At 42.1% G+C, this 24,510-nt stretch overlaps 2 protein-coding genes across 4 annotated transcripts; both read right to left on the bottom strand.

Annotated features, from left to right (window-relative positions):
• Nucleotides 1–3,288: 3,288 nt before the first annotated feature.
• On the bottom strand, nt 3,289–11,231 carry LOC124037709 (AN1-type zinc finger protein 5-like). Of its 2 annotated transcripts, none has more exons than XM_046352691.1 (6): nt 11,088–11,231; nt 9,483–9,698; nt 9,016–9,204; nt 8,778–8,927; nt 8,500–8,607; nt 3,289–6,890 (listed from the first exon to the last, which is right to left on the bottom strand). In XM_046352691.1, the coding sequence occupies exons 2-6, from the start codon at nt 9,640–9,642 to the stop codon at nt 6,742–6,744; spliced, it is 756 nt and encodes a 251-aa protein (XP_046208647.1). In that variant the 5' UTR covers nt 9,643–9,698; nt 11,088–11,231; the 3' UTR covers nt 3,289–6,741. The 2 variants fall into 2 exon arrangements, with proteins under 2 accessions (XP_046208647.1, XP_046208648.1); XM_046352692.1 differs by having other exon boundaries at nt 8,778–8,905; nt 9,090–9,204.
• Nucleotides 11,232–11,548: 317 nt separating this feature from the next.
• On the bottom strand, nt 11,549–23,295 carry LOC124037707 (perilipin-3-like). Of its 2 annotated transcripts, none has more exons than XM_046352690.1 (8): nt 23,150–23,295; nt 14,940–15,034; nt 14,455–14,650; nt 14,273–14,352; nt 13,316–13,667; nt 12,722–13,083; nt 12,382–12,597; nt 11,549–12,208 (listed from the first exon to the last, which is right to left on the bottom strand). In XM_046352690.1, the coding sequence occupies exons 2-8, from the start codon at nt 15,009–15,011 to the stop codon at nt 12,071–12,073; spliced, it is 1,416 nt and encodes a 471-aa protein (XP_046208646.1). In that variant the 5' UTR covers nt 15,012–15,034; nt 23,150–23,295; the 3' UTR covers nt 11,549–12,070. The 2 variants fall into 2 exon arrangements, with proteins under 2 accessions (XP_046208646.1, XP_046208645.1); XM_046352689.1 differs by lacking the exon at nt 23,150–23,295 and adding an exon at nt 21,461–21,524.
• Nucleotides 23,296–24,510: the final 1,215 nt, after the last annotated feature.

The raw sequence follows: 24,510 nt of genomic DNA, 5'->3' as shown, positions 1-24,510 counted from the left end.
AATATATCTTATTTCAGATTCTTCAAATAGCCACCATTTGCCTTGATGACAGATTTGCACACACTTGGCATTCTCTCAACCAGCCTCACCTGGAATGCTTTTCCAACCGTTTTGAAGGAGTTCCCACATATGCTGAGCACATGTTGGCTGCTTTTCCTTCACTCTGTGGTCTGACTCATCCCAAGCCATCTCAATTTAGTTGAGGTCTGGGGATTGTGGAGGCCAGGTCATCTGATGCAGCACTCCATCACTCTCCTTCTTGGTAAAATAGCCCTTACACATCCTGGAGGTGTGTTGGGTCATTGTCCTGTTGAAAAACAAATGATAGTCCCACTAAGCCCAAACCAGATGGGATGGCGTATTGCTGCAGAATGCTGTGGTAGCCATGCTGGTTAAGTGTGCCTTGAATTCTAAATAAATCACAGTGTTACTAGCAGTGCACCCCCACACCATCACACCTCCTCCTCCATGCTTTACGGTGGGAAATACACATGTGGAGATCATCCGTTCACCCACATCTCACAAAGAAATGGAGGTTGGGTCCAAATATCTCCAATTTGGACTCAAGACCAAAGGACAAATTTCCACCGGTCTAATGTCCATTGCTCATGTTCCTTGGCCCAAGAAAGTCTCTTCTTATTATTGGTGTCCTTTAGTAATGGTTTCTTTGCAGCAATTCGACCCTGAAGGCCTGATTCACAGTCTCCTCTGAACAGTTGATGTTGAAATGTGTCTGTTACTTGAACTCTGTGAAGCAGTTCTTGAAATTTTCCGTATTGACTGACCTTCATGTCTTAAAGAAATGTACTGTCGTTTCTCTTTGCTTATTTGAGCTGTTCTTGCCTTAATATGGACTTGGTCTTTTACCAAAATAGGACTATCTTCTGTATAACCCCCTACCATGTCACAACACAATCGATTGGCTCAAACGCATTGAGAAGGAAAGAAATACCACAAATTAACTTTGAAGAAGGCACACCTGTTAATTGAAATGCATTCCAGGTGACTACCTCATGAAGCTGGTTTAGAGAATGACAGGTGTGCAAAGCTGGCATCAAGGCAAGGTGTGGCTATTTGAAGAATGTCAAATATAAAATATGTTTTGATGTGTTTAACACTTTTTGGGTTACTACATGATTCCATTTGAGTTATTTCATAGTTTTGTATGTCTTCACTATTATTCTACAATGTAGAACATTTTAAAAATAAAGAAAAACCCTTGAATGAGTAGGTGTTCTAAAACCTTTGACCGGTAGTGTAGGGAGAGAAGATTTCCATAAATAAATATCCAGCTCCAAATATTGTTTGGTGACACTATTAACTGGTTACTTTGCAAGCTCACCAGCAATGGAGCGTAAATCAACAATGACTAGCATAGGCCTAGCTACTGGTCTTATGGTAGGTCTTGTGGTAAATTTATCAATTACTTATGAAGCTTGCATTTGGAATTTGTTATTAAACTGAATTCTTACATATCAAAATGTGTTAGACAAAATAATGAAAAGGGTTGTCTGGTAGCTTCAATAAATAGACAAAGATTTGCATGTATAGCATTTCTTTATTTTTTACTTCGCTTGAGATGTAAAACAAAACTTGTCTTGACTCGACTTGCTCTTAGAATGCACAACTTGGACTTGACTGGAGACATGACCCGTTCTACTTGGGACACGACTTGGACTTGACTGGAGACATGACCCCGTTCTACTTGGGACACGACTTGAGACTAAGACCTTGTGACTTGCTTGTGACTCTAATAATAGTGATTTGGTCCCACCTCTGGAAAATAGGTGTCAGCATATTTTCAAAAATGTAGTTTGTTGCATGGACCTCTTCCAGGATATAGTAGTTAGTAGCTTTGTCACTGACTGGACAGTTTATAAGGTACACCCATCTAGTACTGGGTTGGACCCCCCTTTGCCTCCTGAATTCTTAGGGGCATTGTATAGTGTCGGAAATGTTCCACAGTGATGTTGGTCCATGCTGACGCAATGGCATCACACAGTTGCTGCAGATTGGACGGCAGTACATTCATGCTGCAAACAGCCCGTTCCATCTCATCCCAAAGATGCTGTATTAGGTTGAGGTCTGGGGACTGCGCAGGCCACTCAAATTAACTGAACTCACTGTCATGTTATTCCACTCTTCAATTGTCCAGTGCTGTTGATCACGTGCCCACTGAAGTTGCTTCTTGTTTTTAGCTGATAGGAGTAGAACCCAGCGTGGTCATCTGCTGCAGTAGCCCATCTGCGACATGGATCAATCAGTTGTGCATTCCGAGATGTCGTTCTGCATACCACTGCGCCGTTATTTGTCTGTTGTGGTCTGCCTGTTAGCTTGCACAATTCTTGCTATTCGCCTTTGACCTCATCTGTCCCACACAGGACTGCCACTGACTGGATGTTTTTAGTTTGTCGCACCATCCTCGTAAACCCTAGACACTGTCCTGTGTGAAAAACCCAGGAGGGCAGCCGTTTCTGAGATACTGTATCCGGCGTGCCTGGCACCAACAATCATACCACACTCAAAGTTGCTTAGGTTACTCAATTCACCCATTCTAACATTCAACAAACAGTAACTGAATTCCTCAATGCCTGTCTGCTTTATATAACAAGATACGTGACTCACTGTCTGTAGGAGTGATCCATTTTTGTGAACGGGGTGGTGTACCAAATAAACTGACCGGAGAGTGTGTGTAGTAAACAACTTACTCAACACATTTCAAATAGTTGAAAGGTGAGGTATACCATCATTATTAAGTGTGGTGTGTTTCATTTCCAAAACAGAAGTCACATCTGAGGTAGATTGACACCTACTTTGTTGCTCAAATCCAACCAAGAGTAGTGAATGGCTGCTGATGTGGAAGTGGGCAGGGCTCTGTGGCACGGGTATACACAGCTACTGCACACATGGACATAGCTGCCTCAGTCTAGGTGTGTTAAACACAGCAGGATAGGTTTGCCCTCATGGTAAATTCTAGTTAGAGCCAGCATCCATTCCAGTTGAACATTTGGTGACATTGTGGACACCCATTTGTCTCTTAAGCATTTTGCTGAGTCAGAGAAACACATCAGTACAACGCATTGTGTAAATGTACAACAATAGGCTACTGCAACAATAGGCTACTGCAATATTAAGTGTTGTCCATTGAATGTACTCCAGGTGTTGTGAGGCTGTGATGGAATGGTAGGCTTTATATAGGATAAACCGATCTCAAGAGGAAAGTCTGAACCCTGATGTCCTATATCTGTCTTGCTTACCCTCAGCTGTACATATATACAAAAGACAGTGTAAATTTAAAATAAACTTTGTAATTTTATTGTTTTATACTTACACATCATACAATCCTAAATTTTTAAAGAAAAAAAAAAGATATCTGGTGTTGTTTCTGGGGGACTGGTGTGCACCAGTCCAAAGGACTTGACTGCACTTTTGCAATTTCCTACTAGAGAGATCTACAATTTGTAACATTTTGGAACTCAATTATTGTCTGTTCCATCATTTCTCATACATCAGTGGAATGAGTCAAGCAGTTCACTGTATTTTATGGGAACTCAGTTCTGCTGCAACACATTGAGAGAATATTGACAGATTTGGTCACCCATTAGCTGGTTACCCATCACAGATCATAAGCTTTTGTAGAAATGGCCTGCAAGATGAGGACAATGATTATGTTAAAGTGTGCTAAAGACAAACTTGACATCAACATTGTAAAAGTGCAACAGATTGAAATTGCAGTGGATGTTTTCCTAACATCAAATCACTGATTCTGATCCGGTTTAGTTGATCCATTTACATACAATTGCAGTGATTCAACAGTTCTTATTAAGCCTAAAACATAAGCTCAGTGGGCCCCACAAGGGAGGCTCAGTGTGGTCAATTCCAGAGACAAAAATAGCTTGATAAGCATGACCCCATCAACCCATTGGTAACATTCAAACTGCTCACCTTTTTAAATGCTGGGATAGTCTGAGCAGTCAAGGGAACTATCAACCTGCAACACATCACAACTGCAAAGACGACAGTCAGCCAAACTGAAGTACAAGCCGAAGCTGTTCCCTTGCCCTAGAACAGAGTACACTCATCAGGTACACGAGGCCACGCATCTCTGCCCCATTTAAAAAAGTCTGTTTAGTGCACACCCTTAAAACCAAAACATCACCATGGGGAATAAACCAACAGCAAGGAAGGTTTTTCAACTCAGACAGCCTAGCTCATCATACACACTTCTCAGGCCCTCTTCTTACATGGTATCATAGGCACCGCACCATCTCCACTCAGATGCTTTAAACAGTGTGAACCCTAAGATCCAAGTGTCTGATTCCAAATGATAAACCAGAGGACTCATCTCGTAACAGGGGCTTTGAGCTCCGGGCTAGGCTCAGGGACAGGCTGTCTTGGTGTTTGCATGCCAAGGCCCTAAGCCACTGCTGCCCGCCCTTCACTAAGACATTCTTTAACTGGTAATACTACCCAGGCTAACGCGCCAATCACAGGTCTGACTAAATTAAGTCTAGGTTATTCCGTTTATATAAAGAGATCTCCTTTAGTTCAGACTTTCTCCTTGTTGTTTTGCCAGGTGTTACACTTGCTGTTTTTCAGTATCTTTTTCCACACAATCTTTTTCAATGACTTCTGCTATGTTATGTAAAAGCATGAATTGTAAATCAATGTTTGATACACCTTTGATTCAACAATGCAAAACTGCCACAAATTGTTTTGAAATGAACTAGTGTGACCAATCCTGAAAACAACCACAGGGACACCAAGGCCCTTGTTGAGGAGTGAGCCAGTTAGTAGCAGTACTTTGGACATAGAAGGGATGTGTTTGACTGTCTGTAGAGTTGAGTCACTGAATCTCAGGGCAGTCAGGAGGAACTGGAAAGCAACCTAGCATGACACTGTCAAAGATAAATATGTCATCCAGGGTGATTTGAGCCCTTTGACTAAATTCTACACCGTTTGAAGACACAGGAATTACCTGTGAGTGAAACAAAATAAAAGGAAAACCAAGCAGTGCCACTGCACTTATTTTAGGGTAGTTATGAAAAGCACTGTTATACACATACTAATATTTTGATATTTTTCTCCCCGCCTATTATCTGGCGACTTTCTACATAAGATTATACTACATGAATAGTAGCCACATGGTATTTACAATTGAAAACATAGTAGAGTCCCATTAACTTGAACCTCAGCCAGTCAAGGTTCCAGTAACGCGTTGCATTGTGCTAATGCTGTGTGTCTTAACATTCTTGCTCGTTTTTCTGTTTATAATAAACAGTTATTCATCTGACTGTACATGCATGCACATTTTGATCTTCCGGAAGTAGCTAGCTAGAAGCGTCTTCGAAAAAGGACTCATTTGGGAGGACATTCTGAAGTAATTCACTTCAGCTGAGAATAGAGGTGTGTCACTATGGAGATTAATTGCCAACCAGTTCAGTTATCATTCAGCATATGTCAGTGGTATGATGGTGGTTAAGGACAAGGAGTCTTAAAGTGTAAGCTATATGGAACAGAAGCAGGTGTTCAATGAGAACACTACATTATGTCCTGCCAGCATGGGAAGAATATGCTTTATTCTCTATAGCAAACCTGCATAGAGATCCAACTAAACTATAAAGACCCAGAGGCTGAAGAAAACAGAGTAGGTTCATTTGCACATTCAATGTTGTGCTCTGCAGGTGACACTATTTGTTGCATTTTGATTCCAAAATAATGGACCTTTTATGTCCACTCTACTCCATCACATATCAGAACGTGTATTCTTCAAATGGTTACATAATCAGATGGAAATGCTTAAATAGAATTGAAAGGTTAAGTACAAATCAAATGATTTGCGGACACATGCTGCCAATCCTCCAGTACAAACCAACCAAATGATTTAAAAAATAAATAGAATGCAATCAAACAATTCAAGCTAACTACAATATATTAATATAGATCTTCTGATGTCATTCGCTCATTAAAACAAAAAGGAAGGGAAAAATAACAGAACTCAATCACTCAGTTATGTCAAGGCTATCTTGATAACCCCAGCCCTGTCCCACCCCTTCCAATAACTAACTGTTCATGCACCCAACATCAGTATGAGAAGTCAATATATCCAAGAGAAAACATTCTTCAATGCAGAGACTTGGGAGTTTGACATGTTGTGAACTAATCACCCAGAGGGAAACATTAAACTAAGACAAAAAGGCCCATTTGACAGAAACTAGACAATGTTTTTTCTTTGGGAGTAAATGAATGTGAAGTCTTCAAAAGATCTTGATGATACACACAGAAACTCCCAGTATGGATCTTAACTTGACCTCCCAATGTCCTTATCCGAGCTGTGGCATGCTCTTAAACAGGTTACTTCTGTCTCATTTTAACTAACTCGCAGGGATAATATAAAAATAAGTCCCACCAAGTTAACAATAAAAAGGGTAAAAATGTAATGCCTTCCCTACCCACAGCAGACAAATGCCCACCTAACCCTACTGCACTCTCCCTGACTCTCAAGCTACACACACACACACCATCTCCCCACATGGGAATTCACACACGCATTCACACTCCAGCAGTCACTCTAGGAGAAAGAGAGGGAGATGCCAATAAAGGGAGTGGCTGGACAGGGGCTATGACGCTGCCACCCCACCCGCCTTATCCTACCATGAACAAATGAAGCCATTTTATCTGGTATTATTCCATGCCGCCATTGTTCCAAATGTTCACGTCAGAGACTTTTCTACTTAGTCCTCATAACTTCTGGATCTTCTCAGCCACCACAATGGGGTTCTCCTTGCGTATGCGGGCTGCGGCGGCGCCTCGGTAATCGTAAGGACAGTTATGTTTGTCAGAGTAGCGATGAATGGCGCAGAACAGGTTACCACAGCGACAGTCGAAGCCTAGAGAGTGAAGAGATGGACAAAGTTAACATCCAACCCTATCTACGTCTCAGTCTCCACAGTCAGTTTCAACAAACTGGTCCAAGATGAAAACCTGAGATGTGTAGTAACAGTGTGGTTTCTTAGAGGGTGGTGAGCACAAGGCTCTTCCAAGAGATTGTTGTATAGCAGGCCAACACCACGGTAGAGTGCAAGCCAACAGTACACTGTGAAATGCAGTGGACCGTGAAATGCACCACTAACCTGCAGTATGTTGCTCTCTACACAAACAGCAATGTGATAGGTGGACTACTTTCATACAACTTGTAGTCTACGTTTGGAATAGGAACTATTAAATAAACATGCAAATATTGAAAAAAAAAATGAACCAAAGATTTAGTTAAAAACAGCCAGTAAGGACAATGGCATCGTATTAACATTCAGTCTTGAGGTCTCTGTGCTATTTTTGCACTGTGTGTGATAAATATGATGTTCTGACGTTCAAATTGGCAGATTAATCATATCTATTGAAAATGAGATAATTTAGTTTGTGTAGCAGATTATAGAATCTTTGAAAAAAATAAAACAAACATACCATTGAAAAAGCATAAAATCAGCACTGTATGAGAGCAGTAACATCAGTCAGATAAAAAAAAAAAAAAATGTATCTGAACTAACTAATTAGCCCTGCATGCTTCCATTTCACAAGAGGTAAAGATTCGAGACAATCTCAAACACCTAAAAGCTAACTCAGAAAATAACTCCTTTGCACTCGAGCTCAATGCCCCATAAACCCTTTGAACTCAACAGCCACCTGCCATGTGTGTGCTGTGCGCCCTGAAACCTTCTGTTAGGTGTCCACCCACTACCCAAAACACACTTCCTTATGTTATAAAATACATTTTACCAGAACAAATATGATTCTTCATGTCCTGAATCATTCACTGGGGTCTTTCTCTAACATGGTATTAATATTATATCCTAAAAGTCAGCTTTCGTAACCTAATACATTCAGTAATAAGCACCCAGCTCTGTTGACAAAGCAGTGACGCTTTCTCACAGCAACTTGAGGATTTTACATGTTCTGGTAGTCATCTGCAGTGGTTTCCGCGGGTTGCAAAAATCTAAATTAAATGTAAAATGCTCAAAATATACAAAGCTTGCAGTACGGCTCAGTGTACCGTTGACATTTCAAAGATACACTTGTTTTTGTGAAAAATCTTTTAAAAAACGAGAATTTCACATTAATATGAAAAGTGTATAATATGAAAATACTCCATGTCATGTCTCAAAATCAATATCTTACCTCTATATTGTTTTATGCCCTCCAGATTCGAGAAGAAAGAGGCGTTCAACAGTGAGCCATTCAGTTAGACTTAATTCTCACACAGCATCTAGCCTAGCTGATGCAAAACTATTTTCCTGTTATTTTACCACTTTTTCTCTGATTTAGGGTCTCTAATTTCAGCTATCCTACAAGGGTAAATACTCCAATAACTTTTTAATGGATTATGAGAGACAATGTTTGGACCATTGGTTTTCTTAGAGGAGTATCTACACAATTACCATATTACTTTACCCATTGGTCAAAAGATGCATTTCTGATTGGACACCCAATCTTCCGTCTTACCAGTCAGGCCCACTTTCTTCCGGCAGGTGAAGCATCGGTTCTTCTTCTTATTTTTGTCAGGGGTCTGATCACCATCAGACGAGGCCTGGGCTGCCTCCCCCACTGGCCCTGTTAAAACACAACATCTAACTGAACCTCACAAACAGAGCTACCCATATATTACTTTTGAAGTGTACTGGCTGCAGCGTAGTTATGTATTACAAGACAGGAGCCATGCCATATACTGCTGATGACTGCTACTGAAAAAGTCTCAAGCTTTTTTTTCCTGTTGTTCTAACCAGTGTTTTTGGATGTCCCCTCGTCCTCTTCCTCATCCCCATCAGCCCGGTCTGAGTCAGTGGCTCCAGTATCCTGGGAGATACTCATGGCTGTCATCTGCTGGGTTACTGGGCTGGGGGAGTTGGGACTGGAGACACATTCACACAGACCAATAATGAGGTGAACAACAAACCATAATCCAATATACTATGGAACTTCAAAAAACAATGAACAAAAGCCTCTTGAGCAACAGCTTACTGTCAATGTAATGGATTCCATTTAGCAGTCTGTGTGTTTGTTTGCAGAGACAAGCTGATTTTATGTCAGCATACCTGGATGTCCTTTCCTCGGGCGTAGTGACCCCTTCCGTACTGGGTTCCGACGTTGTGCTCTCCACTGACACACCAGCTGCTCCCGGGGACCCCACTGGCGATGAAGCTGCCGAGCCTGTAGATAAACCACACGTTTATATAAGACACAACTGACCCCCCCCCCCCCCCAGTTGTTGACCATGAATGAATTGTACCTATATTGAATCATGCCACATGCTATTGATTACCTACATGGTCCAAAAAAAGAAGAAAAAAAAGGGTTGTGTTTCACGAACTGATAAATCACTCTCTTGCTTTATAATGCCAAGGTTTTAGCAGCGATTGCTACCTCATTCTCCAGCCCCTTTTAGCAACCCACCACCCTCCTTTTGGGTCCATCTCCCATCTTCCTACCTTTGTCACCTGGGGGGCTGGAACGGCCCCCTCCCTGTTGTCTCTGTAGGTGTTCCTTGTAGCAGACCGAGCACATACCATTGGTGCGGGGATTACCATAGAAACCACAGCCCATAGTGCAAAGCATTGGCACCTGCGTCTGATTGGTCTCCTGAGCCATGCTCTCTGATAAAGGGGGAGGGGAGGGGGGGGTAAGGGGGATGGGAGAGGATATTCCTGAAAATGGGGTTGAAGAGTTAGTCAAACTCACGGCCATTGTTTACATGAACATGTCTATAAAAAGGCTAAAAGAGCTTGGAGACCGGCATTGGAGCAGGAGAGCAGTTCTGAAAGTGTTAGTGGTTTTGCCAGGAGTAAGTGTGAATGATTGATTATTGGTTTAGTGTATTAGAGATGATCCTGACAGATCTAATCTGTATAGTACTGGTGATGAGTGATCTATTTTGTTAGATACAATACAAATACTGTTTATTGTTACTAGCATGGAGGCTACCCAATCCAGGAGCTATGCTTTATTCTGTTAAATTAGGCTTAGAATTTTACGCCCGTAGCTTTCAAACCACAAAAACAACTTGTTTCTTCATTTGAATGGTCAGATAACACCGACAGTAGAAACAGAAGCAGTTACAAATCACAATACTCTTACACATGCACCTGGCTGGAAGTAAAACTGAGATATTCCGTGTGGTAGAGCATGGCGCTTGGGACCAGTACGAAAACATGTGAAAATGTATGCACTCACTAATCTGGTTAAGAGCGCCTGCTAAATGACTAAACATGTTTAATATAAGTCACCATGACCATACATATGGGCTCATTTTCCATGAACGCGTTGGTACTCCTTGTTTTACAGCATGGAAAACAGACCATCAACAAAATACACATCGCAAACTGTCAGACAGTGCCTGTGTCACAAACACAAGCTTACTACCTAGCTAGCTGTAGTTTGTGCACTGAAAACAAAATAGTTTGTGCCTCGATAACCCAAGAAATACCAACTCTGCCAAGAGCCTAAATTCAATTACAGCGCCAGCATCATAGATACATGTTTTGGTCGATTCAAGCAAACTTGAAAGAACACAATAAAATGATGGCATTCCCTTGTCATAGACTGACAACAATTGGCAAACTAGCTGTCTGGTTAACTAGATCAATTAGTAACTAACGTTACTGCTGATCTTCACAGGTCTCGTTTGTCCGCAGTCGAAAACAATTGCGTCCTCGCTCAAAAGCAAATAGCGTTAGGCTAGCAAGAGACTGGTTATTTAGTTAGCTACAGTAACATTTAGCTAGCTAATTCATTGAAAACAAGGACCAGCGGCGACGTCATATTTTTCATGTCCTGAATGTAAAAATGCACTAGCTTACCTGGGTAATTATATTTATTAGTCAGACGAATTACACTGAATATGTAACACGACTTAGTTGGCACACAAGTGTCTAAACGAACGTTAGCAGTTGTAGCTGGCAGTACATGTTATCTGGTTACTATAACTAGCTAGCACGAAGCGCTAACTGTACAGTAGCTTGTCGTCAGCGGGAACATATTTAATCGGTTTATATTAGCGAAATCGTTTCTTATTTATTATTAAAGCAACCCAGTACCTGAAATACGAAGTGATGAGCGGTGTTGACGACCTTAGTCTCCAGAAATGTACAAGTAATCGGTCGCCTCTGTGCGCGCGGCCTCCTAACCAGCGCTAGCTCCCGACATTCGAAACCACCGTGACGTAATTCTAAGCAACAATTCATTTTCTCACATGCATAATATCCGTTTAATTTGCCAAATACAATACCATTGTAGAAACGGGGTGATATAATTATATTTAAAAAATGATTCTTATGAGTACTGTGACATTGAACATACAGGTTCTAGGAAAACATGTTTGTGTTAATTGGAAAAATAAAAAAAGAACAGCAAAGTACTTAGACTGGAGACAACATAACCTATTCTAAATATTCACTAAGCAGTATCAACTAGCAATGAGTGAAAGATGCAGGTGAATGAAATCCTGTATTATATAAAAATATGAAATAGCAAATATAATAGACTACAAGCCCAGGAGGAGAGTCAACAATACTTTATTGACCACATTAGCAATCAAGAACAACAGCAAGAGATCTTTCAGGTGCATACACATACAGAGGAGAGCACAGAAATATCACACCAATTTGTCATGACCCCTTTTCGTACATTTTTAAGGATTAAAGATCAGTCACGTGGGGTTTATACAGCATTTTGTACAGTTAGTGTTACAGAAAAACAAAATTAGTTGGTTTTAAATGGTTCCTTAACATTCACAGATTGGAGTGTGATTTCCAGCACAAATATGGCCATTTTAGTAGTCATCCCCTTCTGGAGAATATACAAAACAGTATTGTGATTTCCGTATGCATGTACCATGTTATTATCAGCATAGTTTATACTCACAAGTGTGTGCAGTAAGTGCATCATTTATTGCACTGTACAAAAAAATGAACACACCATGCCAGCAACATGTTAATCTAAGGCCTCAGTCACTGAAAGCAGATGAAGTGCAAGCCTTTTTGAAGTAATCTCCTCCAACCTGTCGGTCCTCAAACCAAGCCTAGGTCTGAGGGCCTTTATCCACAGCCTGCCTGTCCTCCCCCTTCTCAGTGAGCTGGGGTGCAAAGGGTCCCACCAGCCAGTTGAGAGGAGTGTTATTGAGCAGGTACTCCATTACGCCATCTAGAGAATGTCGCACCTGCAAAAATGTGTCAATCAACATAAATAATATCAGAGTGAATCATAATTATCTGTTATGATGATGTACATGCAATGTGTTGGTTGAAATATTAAAACTATGAATAAATAATGAGAATGGTGTATTCATAATGAATACACACAGGAAAAATGGAGCAACAGAGTTCGGTATACCTGTGTTAGATGATAACGAGTCTGCTCCAGGAGGTGGGGTGTGAGGGTGCTAGCGTTGCCCAGGGAGGAGTGCAGTTCTTCAGCTGCTTTCTGTGCATTTGCCAGCTGGTCCTGGACCGCACTGGGCAGGCCCTGGGCACTGGACACCACACCAGAGCAGGCAGACCGTAACTGGCCACTGAGAGCACGCACCATCGAGAGGGTTCGCCACTCCAACTTCAACACAAATAATGGCATTTAACAGTTAGCTGTGGTTGCCTAGACAGTGTTTATAAAGTTCCCCAAGTACATTCATTCCCATGACTACTTTCTCAAAACAAACTAATTTGAGACTCCCTACCGCAGTCTGGTCTTTGGGACCATCCACCTTCCCGCCATCTACTTGTACATCTTTAGGCTGTTTCTCCTGCCACTCCTTCCAGCGCTGCAGCAGCTGCTCTGGTGCCCCTTCCAGCTGGTGGTTGGCAGCAGCCAGGGTGGAGCGGGCATTCTCCAGCAGGTCCAAGGTGCTGGTGATCTGGGTTATGGTGGCATATGTGGTGTCTCTGGCATACCGGGCTCTCACCAGGGACTGCTCCAGGGCCCGCTCCTGCACCTTGGAGGATAGCTTGCCCAGACGGACAAAGTAGCTGGGGCTAGATGGGCTAGAGCCCACCACTGGTGCAGTAGCCACCTCACCTGTTGCAGGCTCGGCCAAAGCAGCTGAACAGAAAAAAAATGAAGATGATCTAGAATGGATAATTCAGTCTGAGATCAGAGCTATTGATTTTAGTGCCACCCTGTCTACATACACATATCTAAACATAAATTAAATGATCACACCATCTTGCAGCTCTAGACCAGACTCAGCAGCACCCACACCAGGGATAGGTTGAAATCCATTTCAGTACAGTCCATTCAGTGTTTACTAGTTAATTTTCTCATTCATACTGACCCAGCTCTCTGTCGCTGAGAGGCAGGATCTGGTCTACCAAGTTCTCAGAGTGGCTGAGGGCCAGGCCCACCCCACTGCTGACCATTTGGCCCACACCGGTCCCCATGAATGAGCTGAACCATCCACTGGCTGCTGCTTGGGTCATCTCCACACCCCCAAACACTGCAGCCATCATAGCCCCAGTCATGGTCTCCTTGGCCCCAGCCATGGTTTCCTTGGCCCCGGTCACAGCCCCAGTTATTGACTCCTTTGCCCCCAATACAGCCCCAGTCATGGTGTCCTTGGCTCCAGCCATGGCCTCTTTTGCCCCGCTAACAGACTGGTACATCATGCCCACTGTGTCTGAAACCAGCTGTGGGAAAGAAAATATACAGCTCATTAAAAAGCTGTTATAAATATATGAGGTATTATACATCTGCAGGAGCAACGGTGACAACCATGGGAAGCCTCAAACATGGCCAGCCTAGACAACATCTGGAAACAACGCACACTCTCTGAAAAAAAACTACCTGGACCTCACATGTTGTCTGAACGCCTTTTACTGCAAATGCCTCCGCCGCATACTGGGCATCACATGGTGAGACCACATCTCGAACTACAATACGGCGAAAGACGGACCAACCCTGTTTGCTCCCTAATCAGTGCCTCCTGACTCTGACTGTTTGGTGACTTGGCCTGATCAAACCCACCCTCATCCTCAAGGAGCCATCCCCAACTGGACACGCCCAAGAGGACGACCTACTCAACCGGAGACAAAAAACCACATCAACCTGGGACCTGACCCAGAATAGGACAGCGTGGGGATCCATATGTTGAGGCGCTATGCTCCAAGCGAAGATTAGAGAGTGAGGGATGAGATAACAAGGAGTTTACCTGTCTTTTCTTGGGGACTTTAGTCAAATTGGATGCATGAGGAAGCGTTGTTGACTAGTCAATATTAGATTTGGAAAGTCTCACCTTGTCAGCTGGCTGCTGGAGGATTTGTAGTTTTTCCACCTTGTCTAGTCCCATCATGGCATATTGATTCACCACAGAAACTGTAACAAATTATGAATCAATTCCTAACAAAAAGTGATCCAATAAAATAAAATAATTTTTAAAATGATGTCTGTCTGTGGTCCCTATGCATCAGAACTCACTCTGTGGCTCCAGTCTGTCCAGGAGTGGCTTGGAGCTGGTGGTGGCGGCTGCCCCCAGGGTGCGCACCCCGCTCTCGGCAGCATCCATGACCCCCTTCAGAAGGGGAACGCTGTCCTTAGTGCTGCTGTAGGCGTTGGACACTACACCACAAGCAGAGCTCACCAGGGGGATGCTACCTACACGGGACACAACACTCTGGGAACCAAACACACAATGCTTATAATTTAGCAAGGTTTAAGAGAGAAGAAACAGCCATTGTGTTGCCAATTTCATATTTTGTTTGCTTTGTACTGATAACTCAACTCTGCACACTGAGTTTTTGTGTGTGCATATTACACTTGAGTGCATATTTCCAATTAATCAACTTTGAGTGCCTATTCTCTGTGAAATATTAAATGCTGGTTTCAAAGTTCTGTGTACCAGACCCTTCATGAGAGCTGTGTGTTATAGAGTAAACTACTGTCCCAGTGATGGTGCTCCTCACCTGCTGGTCTCCATCAGCTGGCTGGGCTATGGCTGCTGCACTGGGCTCATCAGACTTCTCGCTGTCTGCCATTGTGCAGAATGTTTCTTTAATTTCTGACATGAAATGACAGTTTGTGAGAGAATTTACTTGCTTCAGAAGACAGAAATGTATTATCCAGCTAAACAGCAGCGATGGGATTTATTTTGCTGTCCCCCCCATCCATCTGTTAGAGGACAACCCAGGCATGTTTGCTTCATTTGTCAAACAACAGGATACAGTCAAGATTGAAATGGATAGGGCAGAATTGAATAATTATTCACGTCACTGGATAGAAGTTGAACTGAGCAAGGATGACTGAAGTCTTGTGGTTTTCAATTATGTCTCCCACAGTCAAAATATTAAAATCATTCTGATGGAGGTAGATACAGTAATAGTTTATATTACAAACAAACAGTATAGCTCCTCTGCTACAGGTCTAACTGGGCCATGGCCCATCTCACTGCAGACCAAAGTAATGTAGGCCTTCATTGGGATGTTTGCTGTTATAATAAAGATGTGGCAGTTTGATCATGTGCTTTTTATATTTTCCCTGAACAATTTTATTTGATGACATCACAATTGAACATGAAAATCCTGCAGAACTTTGTTCATAATGTCATGGTGATTCTGAATGTGTTTGTTATTCAATTGGATGACAACATCTGAACATAGCAACTTTGGTAGAATGTTTTGGTCAAGAATGTGCCAAAGTTGATCCTGAATTCAGTTTTGGTGGCATCAAATTTAAGGCCATTTGAGACCAAGCTTTCTATACAAAAATGTCCTTTTTACATTTTTTTTTTTAAATTTAGGAAGTTGATCAGTCTGTACCATTGATGGAACAGGTAAATCTTTCTGCAAGACCAACTATTTTCATCTATAGTGTTAAGAACATTTCATTCCTCTGCAGAGGACAGGGATACAGCTTATTTTTGTGTACTGCTCAATATTCCATGTCCAAAAAGGCACAGATGTAGGATCTCAATTTGGTCACTTTGTTGCTGAGAATTTTTCTGCACAGCAAATGCAAACTTGTAGTCTATTCAAAGTTTAAAAAGGCTTATAAAGTTTTGCAATTTCCACTTTAAAATGTCAGACTTAATTTGCCCCAGGGTTGTAATAAGAGTCCGGTCTCGAGACCACATATTGAGCATATCAGTCTGTAATTTCTTACAGAGACCAGCGGAGTAAAAAAAATAATAATCAGCTTCCATTCAGTCAGCGGATAAAACCGATTCTCCAGGCCAAATATCTACACTCCTTTCTTGAAACATTAATATTGTATCGCCTATTGAAACCTGGGATTCATACTTTACTCGTAACATTACTGTCCTTAACTTTTGTTGAAAGATATCCTCAAACTTTGTCTGAATTTAATTGACTTAGGGAAGAGTAGGGAAGAGTGGGGGAAATTGTTGGAAATTTGCACACTCACTATTAGTAAGGGGAGACACGGGGAAATTGTAGCAGTATTTATATCTGCTATAGACATGTTCGCGCAGTGTCGAGCCATCAGTGTGTAACAGGCTTGTGATGCTGAAAGGACAGCAAGCGTAATACCAGCACACTCATGTAGGAGTGCGCACATTTTGTAAAACACAAAGGGCCAGTGGTGGAGTAGAGGCCAGTGGTGGAGTAGAGGCCAGTGGTGGAGTAGAGGCCAGTGGTGGAGTAGAGGCCAGTGGTGGAGTAGAGGCCAGTGGTGGAGTAGAGGCCAGTGGTGGAGTAGAGGCCAGTGGTGGAGTAGAGGCCAGTGGTGGAGTAGAGGCCAGTGGTGGAGTAGAGGCCAGTGGTGGAGTAGAGGCCAGTGGTGGAGTAGAGGCCAGTGGTGGAGTAGAGGCCAGTGGTGGAGTAGAGGCTATACGCAGGTTTATGCCATATACACATTTTGTTTTTCAGTGGGCATTGCCTATACTCACTTCTCAATCCCTACTGTTTGCGTATCAAATTAGTGTAGTGGAGGTATACAACTTATTATTTATTAAGGATACCCTTCCTGGTTTCCTGCAACACCAAGGCAGTTATATACACAATTTAAAATATGACGTTACATTTCATAACACCATCAGGCCACTACTCCACTATCACATATTTACAATACAACATCCATGTGTGTGTAGTGATGGATTCTGGGTTCTAACTCCTAAACTTGAAATAGGGTTCATTATCATGTATTCTATTGAAATATTGAGTACTATGGTTTAGAGGGGCTACACCAGAAGGTAATGGTTATCTGTAGGAGGAATGTATATGGTGGGTGCAATTAAGCTTGGAATGTACTGAGTGTAGGGAAAGCGATCATACGTGGCAGGCATTGATAAGGGGAGAGAGTCATGGATTAGTGATGGGTTGAAGGTCAGGTCAGGTCACGTTAAGGGAGAAGGAAAGGGTTATTGCCCGTATCACTTTGTATCTTTATTGCTACGCAGGAAATTACCTTTAGCGAGAAGGAGGAGACTCCACCCAAAGTGGGGTACATATACCACCACTATAGTAAACCCGTTTTTGTCGAGTCAGCGGTTCGATCCTTTGGGAAGAATAAACTTGGTCTAAGCTTTCATAGTCCCCGTCGAGTTCTTACTCTGATAATTAGAACCTAACAGTAGATTGAGTGTCTTATGTGTGTGTGTCTGTGTCTCTTCACAGTCCCCGCTGTAGTACAATAGAGAAATCATGCACAAAGTAGCCTAAACAATTGCAAAGCACATGAAGTATATTCATCTCATCACAAATAGCCTAGTTACAGCAGCATATCATCTGCAGGCAGCATGAGTGTGCAGCTCTCAACTGGTTGTCGCATGGAGCAGCTCACAGAATGACATCCTTAGCCGGTAGGGTAGAAAAGACATTTCAACTTACATCCACCAGTAAATGATAACTATGGCAACAATGGGTATGCAAATCAGGTATTGAAAAATGTTGGTCCGTAGTCTTGGTTAGTAGGCTATTTACGATATGCAATTCAAATCATACACTGTTTGCATGAACATTTCTAAAGGCTTTCCAAAAAAAACTTCCCAATTAAATGTTGACTGCAATGCAGGCCTACCTGATAGAATGCTATAAATGCTGATTTGTATCAATGGGGAGGGCATTTGTTTAGCTCAATTGAAATAAGGGACAACTAAATTTATTTTTTATTTTTTCCCACACCTCAAATAGTCTCCTGATGTGGTTCAAAGACATCATTTTTTTTGTTTTGTTTTTTGTGAGATTGAGAGTGAAAATAAGAAAAATCTTTAGGAAAACATAGTACGTCACCTTTCCTTCACACAGGACCCTCTTCTCAAAGGCACCACTACACCACTTCATTGGGCCGATGGAAAGAAAGCAGTCACACGCAGCATGATGTTGAAGGATAAGCAGTCAATTCACTCAAACAAAATAAGCCAGTAGGTCCCAATCGTAAGAATACAAAAACATATCCATTAGGCTAAGCATTTCCGAATTGCAATGAACTGTGACTTTCCATTGCAAAACACATTTCACGTTTAGCACACAAAGTAACCGGTGATCTAAAGTTTAAATGCAAGAATGTTTTCACACAGTCCCTGTGCCCAAGAAAGCGAAGGTAACCTGCTTAAATGACTATCGCCCCGTAGCACTCACGTTGGTAGACATGAAGTGCTTTGAAAGGCTGGTCATGGCTCACATCAACACCATCATCCCGTAAACCCTAGACCCACTCCAATTCACATACCGCCCCAACAGATCCGCAGATGACGCAATCTCAATCGCACTCCACACTGCCCTTTCCCACCTGGACAAAAGGAACACCTATGTGAGAATGCTGTTCATTGACTACAGCTCAGCATTCAACACCATATTGCCCACGAAGCTCAGCACTAAGCTAAGGACCCTGGGACTAAACACCTCACTCCGCAACTTCTTGACGGGCCGCCCCCAGGTGGTAAGGGTAAGCAACAACCCATCTGCCACGCTGATCCTCAACACTGGGGCCTCAAGGGTGCATGCTTAGTCCCCTCCTGTACTCCCTGTTCACCCACGAGTGTGTGGCCAAGCACGACTACAACATCATCATTAAGTTTGCTGACCACACAACAGTGGTAGCCCTGATCACCGACAATGATGACAGCCTATAAGTAAGAGGTCAGAAACCTGGCAATGTGGTGCCAAAACAACAACCTCTCCCCCAATGAGAGCAAGACAAAGATGATGATTGTTGATTACAGGAAAAGGAGGGCCAAACAGGCCCCTATTCACATTGACGGGGCTGTAGTAGTGGAGTGTGTCAAGTTCCTTGGTGACCACATCACCAACAAACTATCATGGTCCAAACACACCAAGACAGTGGTGAAGAGGGCACGACAACACCTTTTACCCCCTCAGGAGACTGAAAAGATGTGGCATGGGTCCTCAGATCCTCCAAAGGTTCTACAATTGCACCATCGAGAGCATCCAGACAGGTTGCATTACGGCCTGGTATATGGCAACTGCTCAGCCTCCGACCGTAAGGCGCTACAGATTGTAGTGCGTATGGCCCAGTACATTACTGGGGCCTAGCTTCCTACCATCCAGAACCTATATACACTAGGCGGTGTCAGAGGAAGGACCGAAAACTGTCAAAGACTCCAGTCACCGAAGTCAGACTGTTCTCACTGCTACCACACGGCAAGCGATACCGGAGCACCAAGTCTAGGTCCAAAAGACTCCTTAACAGCTTCTACCTCCAAGCCATAAGACTGCTGAACAATCAAATGTCCACCATGACTATTTACATTGACCCCCCTACACTACACTGCTGCAACTCGCTGTTTATTATTATCTAAGCATTACCCCTACCTACATGTACAAATTACCTCAACACATTGACTCGGTACAGATACCCCCTGTATATAGCCTCTATTTTTATTTTAGTGTTACTTTAGTTTATTTAGTAAATATTTTCTTAACTCTATTTCTTGAACTGCATTGTTGGTTAAGGGCTTGTAAGTAAACATTTAACGTAAGGTCTACATTACACCTGTTGTATTCAGCAGATGTGACAAATAACATTTGATTTGACATAAGCTATTTTCAAACGAGATGGCTAACAGGAAGCGTGCTGCAATAAATAAAAAAAACAGTTCCACTTACCAGATGATGATAATTTGAAACTTAACTTCTTGTTGAAAGTTATTCTTGAAAAAGGACAAGCTAACAAATTCGCAACAACATTTACTTCGATAACACCTGCTGCAGCCTCTGCAAACTAGCCTACAACAAAAGCTAGCTAGCTGGACCATGGGAAAACTACTGCTTGCTATTGCACAGTGCCCTGTTGGCCTTCGAGAATGCAGAAGTTCCCATGGGTTTTTGTAAAAGTGGTCCCACTTATTAGAAGTCAATGTGATTGGTTGACACCCCTAATATAGTTCAATGGCAGATGTCCTCTATCAAGCATCTGATGGCCTAGCCAATGGCTGACTTAGCTAGCTAGATTTGTCTGCCTAGAGACTATCAAAGAAAAATCCTGATTTAATATTTCTCTCTTCAGTGTTAACCCTGTCCTTTCTAACAAAAACTGAAGAGATTAAAATCAAAACATAAAAAAAAAAAAACATTTTATAGATCCTTAACCTTTCTCTGAAAGTGTAGAAGTCCCTCATTGTTCCCCACTGTGTTTGGGTTAGTAATCATTTGTAGAGGGGCTCTTCAGCATTCCCCCCCCCCCCCCATCATTCTGAATGTCTAAAGAATCTATATGTTTTTTGAATTATGAACACAGAAATACTGGACAGTTTGAACTCTTATTATAGTGGCGATTTGACCAAATTACATTCATAGTCTTGAATTTGCATTTTCCTGGCCTCGGTCTTGACTTGGTCTCACTTTAGGTGGTCTCGAACACAACACTGATTTTCCCTAATGAAAGATGTATCAACACCTACAAAAAAAATTGCCATTGATTATAATCCACATCATTTATACTTCCTGTTGCTGCAGCATTATTTTTCTGCTGTAGCAAACTTGCTCAAATTAAGATCCTACATCTGTATGGTGATCTGCTGTGGTTTTGCCTTGTGTTTACTTTGGGTTATGGAATGTCAGAAGTCATTGATGTGATTGAGATGGAACTTATATACAGAGTAGAGGTCGACCGATTAAAATCAGAATGGCCGATTAATTAGGGCCGATTTCAAGTTTTCATAACAAATCGGTAATCTGCATTATTGGGTACCGATCATGGCCGATTACATTGCACTCCACGAGGAGACTGCATGGCTGGCTGACTACCTGTTATGTGAGCGCAGCAAGGAGCCAAGGTAAGGTGCTAGCTAGAATTAAACGCATCTTATAAAAAACAATCAATCTTAACATAATCACTAGTTAACTACACATGGTTGATGATATTACTAGTTTATCTAGCTTGTCCTGCGTTGCATATAATCGATGTGGTGCCTGTTAATTTATCATTGAATCACAGCCTGCTTCAACAAACAGGTGATTTAACAAGCATATTCGCGAGAAAAGCATTGTTGCTCCTGACCAGGCCTCACCACCACAGCAGTCCAAGAACAGCCCTCTACTGTGCCCACTCCAGGCCATTTCTGCCACAGCTGAAGGAGGAAGTTGGGCACCCCCTGGGCTCATCCCCTTAGCAGGCCCCTCTCCTGCTGCTCTCCCCTTCCCTTATGGTCCATGGCAGGCACCTGTCTTCAGTCACCCAGCCGAGTGCTACAACTAGAAGGAGTATTGGGAAAGGTGCATGCAGTACTACCAGCAGCTGTCTGATCAGGAGAAGTGGAACCAGGTCTGCTACTACATGGACCTGATGCGCAGAGCAGAGTTTGCCCATATGAGAGAGTTCTACATACACATACTGATGCAGCTGAGGAAGAGGAAGGCCCAGTCTGGAACAGACCATGCTGAGGGTGAGGACAGGGCAGCTGAGTCTCCTAACAACAGGCAGCTTATAAAAACCACTGGAGAGGCTTACTGCCATTTTATGAATGGTGGAGCTGGCCAAAAACATGGGCCTCCTGCCTGCCTCAGACTCCGAGGCATCCAAAACATGCTCTGATTGACTGATGTGATTGAACTGACTAGACTCCCATTGAACTGATTTCACATTTAACTGTGTTTCTTATATTCATAATACTTGGTCAGTATTAATACCTATATTAAGCATCTACACCGCAATTAGTATTTTTGTGTCACTATGTGTATAAACCTACTCTTCTCTCATTCTTAGTGAAGGTAACATGAATGGAGAGAGGAGACTAGCTTGGTATGATAATACAGCTCAGTGCCTGGGTCAAGGTCACGACTGAAGCTATAAACTACAGGACAAACATAGGTGGAAATACAGACTAAATGTAGGCATACTTATTTAGAACTGAAATGATCCACGGTGAGATCTTCACTTACACTGTGACACCACTGGAGCAAAGTCTGTCTCTCATATCAGATAACAAGAAACAGATAAAGATAAATATAATACTAGAGCAATATATTTTAATAACTGCTTTGCAACTAACGATACCAAACAGTTGGAGGGGGGGAATTGACATTATTTTGCATTGAAGGTCTACACCTTCCGACAACCACATCCTGGTGAGTGTTCAATCTACTATCAAAAAGCACTCTCTGTGACCCCTGCAGCAAGTAGGGCAGGCCTAAATGGCAGGCACGTTAGTATGCAAGCAGTGAAACACTGACTGATTGTATGAAGAAGACTTGGGCCCCAGCCATAGCACATATGTATGTGTGTGTATATATATATAAATAAAAGGTCCCAGGCATAGAAGTGAATGGTCCTAGCAGCCTACAACATTACGATTCCAGATCTAGACACACCATGTACAGTTATGCCAAGTAAAAGAAAAATTAAAAATACTATTTTACCAAGAAGAAAATAACAAGAGGTCTGCATTGAGTGGCCATTTGAACATTTGCTGCTGTTTTGAAAGACGGTTCAGCTGAACTTTCCCCCACAAGAATAATTTTCCTAGTACTGTAATAATATTAACAGCGTCTTTGGGAGATAACTATTGAGTCATGTAACTTGATAAACTTCTATCGAAATAGGCATCTAAACAGACACTTAGGCAGACATCTAATATTACAGTAGAGTTTGTAGTAAGCAAGCTAGTAGTCACGAAACGTGGCGATGTCTTCAAATTACTACAATTGTCATGCTTTTTAAAATACGTTTGTCGCTATAGGTTGTAATTGTATTTACTGACCTCACTGATCGTATGCTCCTGTCCTCCTTGTATCTGGCTGCGAAATTAACCCGAACTAGCTGTGTTCAGACCAAGCCCTTTTGACAGCACAATTGCAACACATGACGGCTTAGCAAAGGCAGGGTTGTCCAATTGTCCACGAAAGTTAACCAATCACAGTAACCTGAAACCAAACTAGCTACAGTAGCCAATGAATGTTTGCTTATATGAATGAAGCAATGTAGGCTAACAATTATATCAATAGTTGTGCCTGTATGATGATGGTAATATATTTTTGAATATCCACAGCCATTTGTCTATAATGTCTGTGAATGTATATTTATGTAAGTTGTGTTCATGTCATAATTGATGAGACTGTTTTAGCATATTCCAATAATCATTTTGATTATAGAGGGGAAACAATTTTAACTAACTGATAAGGTCTCTCCATCTCCAAGTACACAACCTGACATTGCATTATCGGATGAAGAAAAATGGCTCACAAATGGGAGTTTCACGAGTTCAGCTTCTCACCATCTGAGGAACATGTCTGAAAGGGTAGTAGTCAGTGGCGTGTATTCATGGATGCCAAGGAAGCCAGGCTACCCCCCAAAAATGTACCAAGATAAAAACATTAAATAATGTATCTTTCGTCTCTCTGTGTTTCATAATGTTCCTTCAATACGCAAGAGACAATGTATTAACTGCCTTAATTTTGCCGGCCCCCTGGAAGAGTAGCTGGTGCCTTGGCAGCAACTAATGGGGATCCATAATAAATACAAATCTCACCGGAGAAAGCAACTGGGTGAGTGAAATAGCATCACTCTGTCTCTGTAAGTGTAGACCATCTATCTGATGCTGTATGGTCCAAAAGAGTATGACATTGTTATGGAGCCAAATAGTTGCCAACCGTTTGAATGTACGTATCGTTAGCATCTTTAAAAAATCCATACGTAAATTGTTAGGATTGTAAGAAAAGCCATGCGTGAAACATGAAACGTAACCGTTAAATTAGGTCTGTAAATGTACAAACCCTATGTCACATGTATGAATGAACATTGAAACGTTCAATTCTTACTTTACGTCTCCCTTTACTCTGTGACAGATGTTGTTTATACATACAAACTTTTGCCAGGAATGTGGAATATGCAAAGGTCATGAACCCGAAAGTAGCTAGTCGAACTTAACTAGTCAATCAAGCAACTCTAGCCCTGACATTAGAGTTGTTTTTCAGATTCCAGTTTCATTTCCAAAATAAAGGCCTAGAGCTTGTTTTAGAACGGAAATTCAATAACGACATTATACCAGTTGATGGCGTAGTATAGGCATGGGCCTTCAGCAAATTACTTTTGTGAGAATTATACTATAAAGACACAGAAGAG

The sequence above is a fragment of the Oncorhynchus gorbuscha genome, linkage group LG06 (assembly GCF_021184085.1).
Source record: "Oncorhynchus gorbuscha isolate QuinsamMale2020 ecotype Even-year linkage group LG06, OgorEven_v1.0, whole genome shotgun sequence".
Taxonomy (NCBI): domain Eukaryota; kingdom Metazoa; phylum Chordata; class Actinopteri; order Salmoniformes; family Salmonidae; genus Oncorhynchus; species Oncorhynchus gorbuscha.
This window is presented reverse-complemented; position numbering and strand designations above follow the sequence as displayed.

What these genes read in the sequence shown, in the direction of transcription:
- LOC124037709 (XM_046352691.1), bottom strand. Translation starts at nt 9,642, where the DNA reads ATGGCTCAGGAGACCAATCAGACGCAGGTGCCAATGCTTTGCACTATG. An exon ending in CAGCCCCCCAGGTGACAAAG is followed by an intron (nt 9,205 to 9,482) that starts GTAGGAAGATGG and finishes GTTTATCTACAG; the next exon opens with GCTCGGCAGCTTCATCGCCA. An exon ending in GGGGACATCCAAAAACACTG is followed by an intron (nt 8,608 to 8,777) that starts GTTAGAACAACA and finishes GTGTTTTAACAG; the next exon opens with GGCCAGTGGGGGAGGCAGCC.
- LOC124037707 (XM_046352689.1), bottom strand. Translation starts at nt 21,509, where the DNA reads ATGGCCTGGAGTGGGCACAGTAGAGGGCTGTTCTTGGACTGCTGTGGT. An exon ending in CAGCTGATGGAGACCAGCAG is followed by an intron (nt 14,651 to 14,939) that starts GTGAGGAGCACC and finishes TTTGGTTCCCAG; the next exon opens with AGTGTTGTGTCCCGTGTAGG. An exon ending in TCCAGCAGCCAGCTGACAAG is followed by an intron (nt 13,668 to 14,272) that starts GTGAGACTTTCC and finishes TCTTTCCCACAG; the next exon opens with CTGGTTTCAGACACAGTGGG.